Source organism: Camellia sinensis, chromosome 12 (genome assembly GCF_055761805.1).
Source record: "Camellia sinensis isolate YWXY chromosome 12, ASM5576180v1, whole genome shotgun sequence".
NCBI classification, from domain to species: Eukaryota; Viridiplantae; Streptophyta; class Magnoliopsida; order Ericales; family Theaceae; genus Camellia; species Camellia sinensis.
Window position 1 is genome coordinate 112,985,489 of NC_138972.1, and position 15,591 is coordinate 113,001,079.

At 38.9% G+C, this 15,591-nt stretch overlaps 2 protein-coding genes across 2 annotated transcripts; both read right to left on the reverse strand.

Moving 5' to 3' along the window:
- Window positions 1-1,380: 1,380 nt before the first annotated feature.
- Window positions 1,381-1,689, reverse strand: LOC114281069 (glutaredoxin-C11). Its single transcript, XM_028223513.2, has one exon. It carries the CDS (start codon window positions 1,687-1,689, stop codon window positions 1,381-1,383), a length of 309 nt encoding a protein of 102 aa, XP_028079314.1.
- A 2,750-nt stretch (window positions 1,690-4,439) lies between these two features.
- On the reverse strand, window positions 4,440-12,477 carry LOC145803820 (uncharacterized). Its single transcript, XM_082897182.1, has 4 exons — window positions 12,342-12,477; window positions 10,226-11,920; window positions 6,753-7,417; window positions 4,440-4,721 (listed from the first exon to the last, which is right to left on the reverse strand). The coding sequence occupies exons 2-4, from the start codon at window positions 11,260-11,262 to the stop codon at window positions 4,696-4,698; spliced, it is 1,728 nt and encodes a 575-aa protein (XP_082753308.1). The 5' UTR covers window positions 11,263-11,920; window positions 12,342-12,477; the 3' UTR covers window positions 4,440-4,695.
- Between the last annotated feature and the right edge of the window lie 3,114 nt (window positions 12,478-15,591).

Genomic DNA, 15,591 nt, shown 5'->3' on the forward strand with positions numbered 1-15,591 from the left:
TAATAAAATAAAACTTTTTGCTTCATAATTAATTTCTAAAAGTTGCAATAATATTGTGAATAAAACTACTGATTAACATTTTATTGATCAATTTGGTAGAGGTAACTTGCCACTTGTGATAAAAAGAGAATAATTTGTGAATTATGGAGTTCTCTGTCGAGACATGTCGGATAATTGATTCAAAGTGTTGCATTTGGAAACTTTATTCTTTGTAATTTAACAATTAATTCTTGTAATATATTAGTGGGACATTTTTCTAGAATTCCATCTTGATCATAAACGTTATTTTGGGAATTTTAAGCACATGCATTCTGCACAGTACAAAACATCTTAATTCACACTATTTTTTCGTTTGAATACTAACTATCGGACAAGAATTCATATGATTCATATATTAATTACTGAAGAAAAACTTTACTTAGGCTTTGTTTGGAAAATGGATTGGCTTTCTGACTATTTAATTTGGGGTTAAAAAGTCTTGTTTGAGTTGGACTTTTTGATTTTTATGAGAGAAAAAATAAAATAATTATGATTTGAATGTGATATTTTATCTTATTAGCTTTTTAATTTATTTTATCTTTTTATGACTATTGTAACTGAAAAGCCAACTGAACCAATATGCCAAACGAGGGCTTAGTAATTTTCATCATAGAGTTTTTGTTTGGTAGTTAATATTTGAACAATTGATTATTATTTAGTAGTTAATTTTTTTTTTCTAAGGAAAAAAATTATGTGAATTGAGAAAATGGATGGTGTGTAAATAGAAGCTTTCATGCATTTGTGGAGTTCCACTGCTGACACAATTTTTTTAGTTCCAATATCAATTATCAAACAAAAATTAATGGTTTGGTTATCAACAAATAAAAAATCATGATTCAAATATCAACTAACGAACCAAAAGTATTGCCAAGTCATGAGTTTTTATTTGGTAGTTGATATTTGAATAATTAATTTTTATTCAATAATCATATTTGAACGAAAAGAATGGTTCGAATTGAAAAATCACGTGTATGCAAATAGAAGCTCCCATGCATTTTATCTTTTTGAGATAGTAAGGGGGGGAAAATGACAAAACTAAGCAAACAACAAAAAAATCTATATTTTTTTATATTTTTTTTTAGTTTCCAATATTTATAAGGAAATAAAGTACAAACTGTCACATAAATTGTAAAGTCTTGATTAGCCATTCCATACATATAGAGTGGCAGTCTGGCTCTTATAAAACATAGTCACCGAACTTAGAAAAAGAAAAAAGAAAAGAAAAGAAAAGAGCCCTTAATACCACCTTACTTTGAACATGGTATCAGGACTCAGTGAGTATGACCATGACACAAAAACGAACATGAACACAAATACATAACGTAGGCTGGTTTGAGGGTACTAGAGCCATATAGCTCCAGCATCAATGAGCTTTTGTTTTAGAGACCCCTCAACATGAAGAGATATGATATCTTTTGATGAGCCCACAAATTGCCCACCTATAAAAATTGCTGGGACTGAGGGTTGGCAACCTAGTCTTTGCAGCGCACGCTCCATGTCTCGCCCACTTGCATCGCGGTCAAGCTCATGGATTGCCGGGCTTGCACCAAGTTCACGAAACAGTGCCTCGATGCTATGGCACATGCAACATGAGCTCTTGGTGAAGATCACCGCAGCCTTCTTTGACGCCAAATCTCTAACTCTATCCATTTTTGAGAGTGTTGATGTTCAGAAACAGAGAAATTTCACAAATGCAATGCACGGAGAACAGAGAAATTTCACTAAAGCCAAGTGAGTCTAATGCTTGCTTATCTATGTTGGACTTTGAGCTTTCATCACCTCTTATTTATAGGTGCATTTGAAAGTAGTGGGAATGAATTGTTTAAACCAACAAAAACAAATAAAAAAAAGAAAAATATATAAAAGAAAGTTCCTCAAGATATTTGTTTGGATAAGAAAAAAAAAAATGTCCACGGTGATTTGCTTGATAATGACTCCTTGTGCTATAAACAAGTTGACACCTAGTGTATCATCCATAGCGATAATCTACATTGCTTAGAATGTTCGTACATCTGAAACAGTGTTAAAATTTTAAGTATATGAAGCAATATTAGAGCACGTATGATTGAATAAACAACAATTTGAAAGGGTTCGAAGAGGATATATTCTTCTAGCTTTGTATGAAAAACACTTTCTTGTGAGGCAACTTTCGGAAAGGAACCATTATTAATATAATTACATAAACATGCTCTTGATGATGATATCAATGAACCCTCTTTTGCATTTAAACTTCCTGGAAATTCTTCTCATAACCTTCTAATTAAATAGAATTATTGCTATATAGAAAATTCTTGCCATGCTCGTTGGTTAAGAGTGGATATATAATTTGATTCATACCATTATTTTGGTTCTTTTATTTTATTTTTTTTGCTTTTAATATTTCGTCATTATCCTAGTACGATCCTTGGGCTGATGTGGAATAGATACGAGTCTATCCAATTCTTTCACTTTCTTCGATTGGTCGCCCTGTGTGAAAAATTATGTCACCCAAAAAGAAACCCAAGTAAAAGAATAACAGAATTAAGAAATTAGTATATCATTACTGTAAACAGCATGTCTTTTTGCAGCATATAAACACAATTGAATTTCCATTTTAATTAATATCTTTAAATCAACAGGTGGATTTCAAAATGAGTAATCCGGAATTACAGTCGCATGGTATTCCATGATATTATGATTAGTGGAGAATACGTGGTATTATAATTTTGTGTTGATGATTGACGAATATGAGGAAACATGATGAATAATAATTAGTGTAAGAGTATAAATAAGTGATACTCCATGATGAATACCTAATAAATTTTTTTCAAAATGATATGGCTGTGTTTTAATTTTTTAATTTTTTTATTATTATTATTATTTTTTTAATTTTTTGGCTATGCATTTAATGTGTAGGACATTTCATTGTCCTGCTGGGATGTTAAAACTTGTTTTCTTGATTTAAGTGAATTATTGTGTTTTCCAACAAAAAATTAAAATAAAAAAATAAAAAAAAAACCTTAGATTATTATGTCACCAATGGAATATCTGATCTAAATGAATCTTCATCTCTCTTCTGACTTTTAGCTATTTTTGATATGCAAGAATCATTGTACTAGAATCCAAGAATTTATCGTCACTGTTGGGAATACATAGACGGTGAGCACAATGGAATATAGTTTTTTTTTTTTTTTAATTGATTCTCATAAATCACAATGGAATTTACAAAATTTGTAATTGATTCTCATAAATCCAACATCTTGTTTAAACATCATACATAGAATGAGATTGGATTAATATCTCAAAGGCAAATTCCAATCTCTCAAGTTGTACCTTCAAATCCAATCCTCAAGCCATTCAACCGTTCGTTCGGTCCTCAAGAATATTGTCATAAAAGCGAAATTGATTCTTATCTACTTGTTGAATGCGCCATTCGTACGTAATTTTTCTTAATCACTTCATTCCAATAAAATGCTACTGGCAGGTAAGGCATTTTCAAAATGACAACACGCTTATAAGCGTATTAATTCCCTCTGTCTTACATGAAGTCTTTTCTCTCGAGAATAAACAAAACCGTGAGAGGGGATGACAAAATCCATCCCTCAATCCCAAAGTGTACAATGTCTACAGGGGTTATGCTTATAAGGTGGAAGTGGGACTCCCTCCCAGACGATGTGGGATATTGTCCTCATTAGACGCTATTTATACTCGTTAATCATATTCTAGGAAGCACGGATACAGATACGGGATACAGGTACGATACGATATGGATACGGTGATACGGAAAAATGTGAAAAATTAGGATACGGATACGACTGCGATACGTTCGTAAAAAATATTATTTTTATAATTTTTAGTAATGTAGTATGTACACAAATAAAACCAAAAGCAAAAGAGTCTACCAGAAAGTAACTTTCAAAGTGCGAAATCAAGATGATCTATTCTTTTAACAAATTGAGAGGAATTGAAAATGTAATTCTAGGAATTGATAGAAGCCCTTTCTTTCTTTCTTTTTTTTTTTTTTTTGGGTACATCGGAATATAAAAACAAAAGCAGAAATTACACCCTGTTTCCCTCCTTAGAGAGGTACATAATATTTGCAACTAGAAGGTGCCGGATTTCCGTTGGTGGGGTATTAACAATTAGAAGGTCAGTTAGTTGTTGATTTTCTCCTAGTTTTGCCAAAGCATCAACACATATGTTGGCTTCCCTCTCTGGATGTGCTGAATTGAGCAATCACAGCTTCACATGATAATGTGTCACGACCCAAACCCGGCCCTATGGGTTTAGCACCGTAACCGGCCAGTAATCCGAGATTACCGAAGGCCTGCTTAACAGTAAATACAGTAAAACAGAGTACAGGGCCTGGCGGAAGCCAATACAGTAATTAAACAATGTCCAATGAGCTGTGACAGTCTGTATGCCAAAAAGATTTTTCATGCATTCATACATATACAAACAGTACAGTCTGTACAAAATTTACAGTTACACAGTACAGGGACCTAATCCCTTGATAACAGTACAGTTAGCAACTGTCAGTCTATACAGTAATCCAAACAGTATGGAGACAGACGGGGGAAACAAACAAAACACCCCCAAAGCCATAGCATGGCAACTCGGAACCTCGCGGTGAGGCACAAAGGCTGGCTTGACAAAACTGGAGTTACCCTGACGCTCCTAGCTCCGATCTGGTGCCTGTACACCTACATATATATATGAGCAGTGAGCTAAAGCCCAGTGAATAACATAAAGCGTAAAGGGGTTTAGAATGAATGTCCTTACAGTAATGAAAAACAGTTCAATTCAATCAGTATTTCAGTTGTTCAGTACAGTAAACAGTCATATGTGGTACATCCATTAGCATAACAGTGACAGTAGGTCTTAAAAGACCGAACAGTAATGATGGCCATCAGTCAGTAAACAGTAGTGGTTCCACGAGGGAACCGACAGAGAATTCTGTCGCAGTAACAGTAACAGTAAACAGTAGGTACTAAGGATGCCACAGTACAGTTCAGAAATAAAGGACATACATTCATTCAGTAAATAATACCAGTTCAGTAAACAGTTCAGTTCAGTATTCAAAAGATAATCAGTTGAACATATCTTTACACAATTGTTACTCACAGAGTTTGGGCTACAGTAAGCTAGAGCGTGTCTCCCCAGTCGCCAACCCTACACAGTGAACAGATTGAACACACACTAAGCTACACAGTTGGGAAATATCATAACTTAATCCCTAAATTGCCTTGGTGTGTTCTACAACGATATCCTCATCTAGATGTCTTAAACTAGGCCTAAGAATGCCTAGAATGGGATGAGGATGCAAAGATGCACATTTAAAAGCATTTTCAGGATTTTCAGAAAAACAGAGTCCCGCTCGAGCGCAGGTTTCCCCGCTCGAGCGTACAGGCAAACAAAGGTACACGCTCGAGCGTAAACTTTCCCGCTCGAGCGTATTGTAAAAGTACTGGATGGGTGAAATCCCCGCTCGACGCCCGCTCGAGCTTGAGACATGACTCCGCTCGAGCGCCCAATCTTCCGCTCGAGCGGACTGTAAAACAGTGCAAGATGCTGGATGCTCGGATTCCACGCTCGAGCGGCATTTCCCCCGCTCGAGCGGAAATGCGAAATCTGGAAAACCCAGATTGCACCTCCAAGCTCAAAACCAAGTTCAAAAGCATCAAAACTCGACCTCTTGGGCTAAATTTCCAGAAAACACATGTGAACTCATAGTTAAACATGGTTCAAAACTCAATTTGAGAGATCAAAGCCCAAGGGTGTTTTATTCAAACCCAATTTCAAATCCATTTCAAGAACAATATGAACATGCAACATGCATGAATTCAAACCACTTTGAAGCTTCGATTTGATGTTCTAAAGAGCCAATTCTTTTTAAAACATGATGAAATCATGGACCATTACAAAATTATGAACATGCATGTGAGGAAACATGAACTTACAACCTCAAAACTCAAGAATGGCAACATGCATGCAACAATCAAGCTTCAATTCAACATCTAACCCATGATTGGCTCTAAACTCCATCAATATGACATGAACCATGCAAGAATCCACTCAAAACATGAACAAGAAGACAATGGAGCTACCTTAAGTCTTGTATTTAGGATAGGGAAGCTCAATGTGGAATCTACACTTCAATCCAAGCAATTCTTCAAGATGAATTCCAAGTTCTCTCACTCTCTCCCTCTCTTGGTCGGCTAGAGCAAGAAAATGGCTGAGCAAAATGTTGCCTAAGTGTATATTGAGGCTCAAATATGTTATATTGAGTGGGCCACTAAGGGTGGCAAAATGGTAATTAAGTCCAACTCTTTAATTAGCTTAATTTAATCTAATTTAATCATACCTAATCAGTTTTCAGGTAAATACACCATAAAATCACATTAATTACGAAGATCATAAAACATTAATCAATTCCCAGTTCGGCCGCCGATAAGGCCTTCAATTAGCAGTTTAAACATATAAGCATGAACAGATAATCATACAATCAAACAGATAGAATGCAATTCAACTAACATATACTCCATCAATTCGGTTTCCAATTTTAGTCAGTCAATTCAGTACTTTTACCCGTCCCATTATCGGTCACGATCAGTTCAGTTTTAACGATAATCGATGGTTATCGGTAATCAATCAGTCATAAGTCGGTAAACAGTATGAGGGTTGTTACAGTTTCCCCTCCTTATAAAGAGTTTAGTCCTCTAAACTCGAGTTACCTTCATTCTGGAAGAAAACAGGATTCAGTGGAAACAGTTCAGGATATCGTTTGGCCATGTCATCTTCCCTTTCCCAAGTGGCATACACGCCACCATGGTTCTGCCAGTCAACTTTCACTAGCGGGATCTCTTTGTTCCTCAGTTTCTTGATCCGTCTGTTTACAATCTGCATAGGCCGTTCCTCGTAAGTGTAGTCGTCACTCAACACTACACGAGTAGGCTCAATTACATGAAAGGGATCCCGGAGATAGTCTCTTAACATAGAAATGTGGAAAACATTATGCATGTGTTCCATTTCGGGAGGGAGCGCAACTTGATACGCCACCGGATTGATTTTCTCAATAATCTCATACGGTCCGACATATCTCGGCGCTAACTTGCCTTTGACTCCAAAACGAGTCTGGCCTTTCATCGGTGTCACTTTCACAAATACGTGATCACCCACATCATACTCTCTGTCTCGTCTTCTGACGTCAGCATAACTCTTCTGTCTGCTCTGTGCAGTTTTCAGTCTCTGTTGTATCAGTTTCACTTTCTCAGTTGTTTCATAAACAATTTCGGGCCCAAGCAAAGGCCCATCTCCAACTTCTGCCCAGCAAATTGGAGATCTACATTTTCTGCCATACAATGCCTCGTAGGGCGCCATGCCAATACTCGAATGGTAGCTATTGTTGTAGGCGAATTCAGCTAATGGCAGATGACTTTCCCAGTCTCCCTGAAAATCAAGGACACACATTCTCAGTAAATCCTCTAGAGTTTGGATGGTCCTTTCTGATTGGCCATCTGTCTGAGGATGATAGGCACTACTCAGTCTCAGTTCAGTACCCAGTGCAGTTTGTAGGCTTTGCCAAAACCTCGATGTAAACTTCGAATCCCTGTCAGAAACAATAGACACAGGCACTCCATGCAGTCTTACAATTTCATCAATATAGATAACAGCCAATTTGTCCGCATTATAAATCGTCTTGACAGGTAAGAAGTGAGCAGATTTGGTTAGTCTATCAACAATAACCCAAATTGAATCCATACCTTTTCTGGAGCGAGGCAATCCGACGATAAAATCCATCGTGATATGCTCCCATTTCCACTCTGGTATGGGTAGGGGTTGCAATAGTCCGGCAGGTCGTTGATGTTCAGCTTTGACCTGTTGGCAATGAAGACATTTGGACACAAAGTTGGCAATTTCTTTCTTCATTCCCGGCCACCAGAAATTCTGTTTCAGATCTTGGTACATTTTCGTATTCCCCGGATGGATAGACAATTTCGAATTGTGGCCTTCTTGCAGAACTCTTCTTTTCAGTTCAGTATCATTTGGTACACACAGTCTTTCTTGAAATTTCAGTACATCATTCTCAAATTTGAATCCCGGTCTCGGTTTAGATTCTCTTTCTTCGATGATCTTTTTCAAGAAGTCATCCAGTTGCTGTTTCTCTTTAATCTCCTCAATCAGCGCCGGTTGAGCAGAAATAGCAGCTAAGATTCCACCTTGTTCTCGTAAAACAATTTCGGTTTCAGATTTTTCAAGGTCACAAAGCAACTCTTTCTGCCCTGTAAGCAAACAGGCTAAGTTTCCAATCGATTTCCGGCTCAATGCATCGGCAACGGTATTGGCTTTTCCCGGATGGTACAATATCTGTAGGTCATAGTCTTTAATCAGTTCCAGCCATCTCCGCTGTCTCATGTTTAGTTCTTTCTGTGTGAAGAAATACTTTAAACGCTTGTGGTCGATGTACACTTCACATGTCACCCCGTACAGATAGTGACGCCAGATTTTCAGTGCAAATACTACTGCAGCAAGTTCCAGATCATGGGTCGGGTAGTTCTTTTCATGTGGTTTCAGTTGTCGGGAAGCATAAGCAATAACCTTCCCATTCTGCATTAAAACACATCCCAAACCCTTATGAGAAGCATCACTAAATACAGTATAACCATCCGTACCTGAAGGTAGGGTAAGAACTGGTGCAGTCACTAATCGAGTTTTCAACTCCTGGAAGGCAGATTCCCTTTGGTCAGTCCAGTCAAATGATGTCCCCTTCTGAGTTAACTGAGTCAATGGTAGAGCAATTTTGGAGAAATCTTTGACAAATCTTCTGTAATATCCAGCCAATCCCAAAAAGCTTCGGACTTCAGTCACATTTGTTGGTCTAGGCCAGTTCACTACAGCTTCAATTTTCTTCGGATCAACAGAAATTCCATTTTTGCTAACAACATGCCCCAAAAACATAACATGGTCAAGCCAAAATTCACATTTAGACAGTTTAGCATACAGTTTCTGTTCTCTTAAAGTTTGTAGGGCAAGTCTCAGATGATGTTCATGTTCTTCTATACTCTTGGAGTAAATCAATATGTCATCAATAAATACAACAATAAAGTTGTCAAGGTATGGTTTAAAGATTCTGTTCATGAGGTCCATAAATGCAGCTGGTGCATTCGTGACTCCAAAAGGCATAACTAGAAATTCATAATGTCCATACCTTGTTCTAAAAGCAGTTTTATCAATGTCATCTGGTTTAACCTTCAGTTGATGATACCCCGATCTAAGATCAATCTTGGAAAACACTTGTGCCCCCTGTAACTGATCAAATAAATCATCAATACGCGGTAGTGGGTATTTGTTCTTTACAGTTACCTTATTCAGTTCACGGTAGTCAATGCACAGTCTCAGTGAGCCGTCTTTCTTCTTTACAAACAAAACAGGCGCACCCCATGGCGAAGTGCTAGGTCTGATAAACTTCTTATCCAGTAGTTCCTGTAGTTGCACTTTCAACTCTTTCAGTTCAGTTGGGGCCATTCGGTACGGAGCTTTAGAAACTGGTTGTGTTCCGGGAATCACATCAACGGTAAATTCAATCTCCCTATCAGTCAAATCTCCTGGAAGATTATCTGGAAAAACATCTGGAAATTCTCTGACTATAGGAATACAATTCACATCAGTTTTAATACTATCATCAGTCGACACAGTCAGTACAGAACACAGATATCCTTTACACCCCTTTCTAATTAATTTAACAGCTTTCACTGACGAAATCAAATACGGAGGAGGTACTACTCCACTCCCATTAAACACAAATTCAGGCAAACCCGGTGGACGAAAAACAACTTGCTTGGTCACACAGTCAATAGTGGCATGATATTTTTGTAACCAATCCATCCCCAATATTACATCAAAATGATCAATGCTCAATGGCAGTAAATCAATAAACAGATGCATATCCCCAACAATAATTTCACATGCGGGGTACATATAAGCACATGTCATGGATCCCCCTACGGGTGATGATACAGCTAACAGATAGTTCATGGGTTCCAAGGGTCTATTCAATTTTCGTGAAAAGGCATGCGACACATATGAATGCGTAGACCCCGAATCAATCAGTACATATGCATTCTGAGTACAGATAGAGAGAATACCTGACACAACGGTCTCGGTATTCTGCACGTCTCCCGGTACCAGGGCGAACACTCGGCCCTGCCTCATGGGCTCCTTCCCGGTAGTTCTGGTATTAGGCTTTGGTGGAGCGTTTGATGTTGCGCCGCTGGCTGCAGCTTTGTTATTGCCCTGCGGAGTAGAAGGACAATCTTTAACCATGTGGCCCACCTTGCCACACCTGTAACAGGCTCCTGATAATTTGTGACAAATCCCTTTATGCTTGTTACCACATACAGAGCAGGGTGGAATGAACCCACTCCCCTGGCTGGGGCTAGTCATTGATCCCGTGTTCTGTTTCTTATTGGCTGGGTTGTGCTTGCCTTTCTTGAATTTGAAACCCTGCCTTTTTCCATGCCATTCAGTTGTTGGTGTTTCAGATTGTTTCACTGCTGCAATGTTCGACTCGGCCATCAATGCCCGGTCGAGAACACCCACAAAAGTCGGTAGTTTCAAAACATTTATTCGGTCAAGAATTGCAACATTAAGGCCGCCTTCAAATTTTCTGGCCTTCTTATATTCAGTATCCACCATGTGCGGTGCATAACGGGCAAGTTCAGTAAATTTGGTTTCATACTCGGCAACGGACATTGTGCCCTGCTTCAGCTGTTCAAATTCAGTCACCTTTCTATCCCTGACACACTGAGGGAAATACTTTTCAAAGAAGGACTCCTTGAACTGAGCCCAAGTCATAACAGTATTTGTATCACGGATCAACATCCACCACCTTCTAGCCTCTTCTTGTAGGGTGAAGGTAGCTAACAATACTTTGTTTGCTTCTGAGCACGGAAATACTTCAAATAATTTTTCTGTTTCCAGAACCCAAGCTTCAGCTTTTAACGGTTCAAGGCCTCCCTGAAAGGATGGCGGTTTCATTTTGCTGAACTTCTGGGTAAGAGCAATTATATCCCCATCATTCACATTCACATTAGGTTCCGGCTGTACCGGAGGAGGAGGTGGAGGAGGTGGGGGCTGTTGGTTCTGTTGTTGTTCTAGTCTAGCAGTTATCAGTTCTATCATTCTTTCCATTCTTTCCATTCTTGCCTCGGTAGACGAGGATTCAGGTTCATTTGCATTGTCCATTTCACTATAAGTAGTTATAACAGTTATAACAATTGTAACATAAACAGTTGCATATTTAAACAGTTATCACATTAACATGTATTCAGTCATAACATAGCCACACACTTTTCAAGTTCATGAAATGCCCTAATCACTTTCTAGGACATCCTATAGCTCATTTGGACACGTGTGTGCGGTATAACTCGTGGTTAAGTATCGCTCTGATACCACTCTGTCACGACCCAAACCCGGCCCTATGGGTTTAGCACCGTAACCGGCCAGTAATCCGAGATTACCGAAGGCCTGCTTAACAGTAAATACAGTAAAACAGAGTACAGGGCCTGGCGGAAGCCAATACAGTAATTAAACAATGTCCAATGAGCTGTGACAGTCTGTATGCCAAAAAGATTTTTCATGCATTCATACATATACAAACAGTACAGTCTGTACAAAATTTACAGTTACACAGTACAGGGACCTAATCCCTTGATAACAGTACAGTTAGCAACTGTCAGTCTATACAGTAATCCAAACAGTATGGAGACAGACGGGGGAAACAAACAAAACACCCCCAAAGCCATAGCATGGCAACTCGGAACCTCGCGGTGAGGCACAAAGGCTGGCTTGACAAAACTGGAGTTACCCTGACGCTCCTAGCTCCGATCTGGTGCCTGTACACCTACATATATATATGAGCAGTGAGCTAAAGCCCAGTGAATAACATAAAGCGTAAAGGGGTTTAGAATGAATGTCCTTACAGTAATGAAAAACAGTTCAATTCAATCAGTATTTCAGTTGTTCAGTACAGTAAACAGTCATATGTGGTACATCCATTAGCATAACAGTGACAGTAGGTCTTAAAAGACCGAACAGTAATGATGGCCATCAGTCAGTAAACAGTAGTGGTTCCACGAGGGAACCGACAGAGAATTCTGTCGCAGTAACAGTAACAGTAAACAGTAGGTACTAAGGATGCCACAGTACAGTTCAGAAATAAAGGACATACATTCATTCAGTAAATAATACCAGTTCAGTAAACAGTTCAGTTCAGTATTCAAAAGATAATCAGTTGAACATATCTTTACACAATTGTTACTCACAGAGTTTGGGCTACAGTAAGCTAGAGCGTGTCTCCCCAGTCGCCAACCCTACACAGTGAACAGATTGAACACACACTAAGCTACACAGTTGGGAAATATCATAACTTAATCCCTAAATTGCCTTGGTGTGTTCTACAACGATATCCTCATCTAGATGTCTTAAACTAGGCCTAAGAATGCCTAGAATGGGATGAGGATGCAAAGATGCACATTTAAAAGCATTTTCAGGATTTTCAGAAAAACAGAGTCCCGCTCGAGCGCAGGTTTCCCCGCTCGAGCGTACAGGCAAACAAAGGTACACGCTCGAGCGTAAACTTTCCCGCTCGAGCGTATTGTAAAAGTACTGGATGGGTGAAATCCCCGCTCGACGCCCGCTCGAGCTTGAGACATGACTCCGCTCGAGCGCCCAATCTTCCGCTCGAGCGGACTGTAAAACAGTGCAAGATGCTGGATGCTCGGATTCCACGCTCGAGCGGCATTTCCCCCGCTCGAGCGGAAATGCGAAATCTGGAAAACCCAGATTGCACCTCCAAGCTCAAAACCAAGTTCAAAAGCATCAAAACTCGACCTCTTGGGCTAAATTTCCAGAAAACACATGTGAACTCATAGTTAAACATGGTTCAAAACTCAATTTGAGAGATCAAAGCCCAAGGGTGTTTTATTCAAACCCAATTTCAAATCCATTTCAAGAACAATATGAACATGCAACATGCATGAATTCAAACCACTTTGAAGCTTCGATTTGATGTTCTAAAGAGCCAATTCTTTTTAAAACATGATGAAATCATGGACCATTACAAAATTATGAACATGCATGTGAGGAAACATGAACTTACAACCTCAAAACTCAAGAATGGCAACATGCATGCAACAATCAAGCTTCAATTCAACATCTAACCCATGATTGGCTCTAAACTCCATCAATATGACATGAACCATGCAAGAATCCACTCAAAACATGAACAAGAAGACAATGGAGCTACCTTAAGTCTTGTATTTAGGATAGGGAAGCTCAATGTGGAATCTACACTTCAATCCAAGCAATTCTTCAAGATGAATTCCAAGTTCTCTCACTCTCTCCCTCTCTTGGTCGGCTAGAGCAAGAAAATGGCTGAGCAAAATGTTGCCTAAGTGTATATTGAGGCTCAAATATGTTATATTGAGTGGGCCACTAAGGGTGGCAAAATGGTAATTAAGTCCAACTCTTTAATTAGCTTAATTTAATCTAATTTAATCATACCTAATCAGTTTTCAGGTAAATACACCATAAAATCACATTAATTACGAAGATCATAAAACATTAATCAATTCCCAGTTCGGCCGCCGATAAGGCCTTCAATTAGCAGTTTAAACATATAAGCATGAACAGATAATCATACAATCAAACAGATAGAATGCAATTCAGCTAACATATACTCCATCAATTCGGTTTCCAATTTTAGTCAGTCAGTTCAGTACTTTTACCCGTCCCATTATCAGTCACGATCAGTTCAGTTTTAACGATAATCGATGGTTATCGGTAATCAATCAGTCATAAGTCGGTAAACAGTATGAGGGTTGTTACATAATGCATGCATGCATCCTCCACAATGTCTCTAAAAGGACATCTCTTGCCCAGGTCTTCACTCAACAATTGCACTACTTGCTCCGCATCTGTTTCTATGATTACTTGGTTCATATCTCGCCGGAGTACAATTGTGAGGCCCTTGTAGACAGCCCAAAGTTCTGCTTCAAGACTGGTGCTGATCTCAAGTCTCTCATAATAGTCGCTAATCCACGTTCCTTTCTCATCCCAGAATAGACCACCAAAACCTCCACCTCCTCCATTCCACTGAGTACTACCATCTATATTGAGCTTAATTTTTCCTGTACTTGGACGAGACCACACATTTAGACTTTTAGATTTGAGAGGAGTTGTGATATCTAAATTGAAAGCTTGAAAGATTTCCTTAGAGTAATCAGATTTGGTTATCACACTCTTATAAATGTTTGTGGATTTATTTTCAAAAACCATTTTGTTTTGATTTTTCCAAATAATCTAGGTTGTGATGAGGAACAACGGAGGGTGCTTGTTATTCCTTTTCACATTCCGAATGATCCATTCTTTCCAAGGTAAATGTAGCATATAAGAGTACCAATCCCTATTGAATATTTGACACCAAACTTGCATAGCTTTTGGACAAAGCCTTAACAAGTGATCTATGTCCTTCACACCCTCACAACAAGGGCATTTCGAATCTGTTGCAAGACCCTTTAAATTCCTCAAATGATCATTACCAGCGCCCCTACAGTTCCATATCAGCAAATCCATTGATGACATTTGAAAGGTTGGCTAATCTGCTGACTTAGAGAGTCCCAGTAAGCTTCTCGCTTTGTTCTGGTCTGACTCCATTACTTTCGCTGGTTTCACAAGTAACATATGCCTCACATTTTGCGAGTCTATCTCCTACAAAGTTTGAATCATAAGCTTTACTTCTTCTAGCCACCAATTTATTCCGACGTGGTGATATACTTCTTTCTCGAGTTCTAAAAATAGTAGAGTCTTGAACTGATCCACTCGATGCTCTGTCACTAAAATGTTCTCTACAATTTCCTCCATTAGCTCTTTCCGTCTGTGTTTCGCTAGCCTCTGGTTGTTTACCTCCTCTGGCTTTCGATCGATTTGGTGAGAGTTTACTGACCAACGTTATAGTTGAGCTTCTGGAGACAGAGGGAGGCTTAGTAACATTTGAAATGTTAGGGTTTCCTTGATTACAAGCTTTACCTAGGTTGATGATCGACGTTGCTTGTTGCGTAGTGGGTTGATTGGCCTGATGGGTCGCTTCTGTTCCTTCTGGCCCATGTTGAGCAACTGGCCCTATATCCTATCCACAATCTTTCATGGGTTTGGCTAGGTCCACATCCATTACTGGAGTGAGTTGTAGAGGTGTCTCTGGTGATCCCCTAGGCTGGCCATTAGGAGTGAGACTTATATCAGTACTATGGCCCATATCCAGGTCCACATATGTCCTCTAGGCTCCACTTCTTCTTTGGGTTTCACTACTTTCTCCATGTTCTTTGTCCAACTGTAGGACTTCAAATCTGTTTCCCTTTTGAAGATGGGCCTTTTGTTTATGTTTCCCTTGTTAAAATTTTCTTTTATTTTGGGTTATGGTCCACGGCCCATATCCATTTGTCTCTTCCTCAATGCATATGTACTTATTCTTATGTCCATTGGGCCTTGATGTTGTTGGCCCAGTATCAGTTCCAG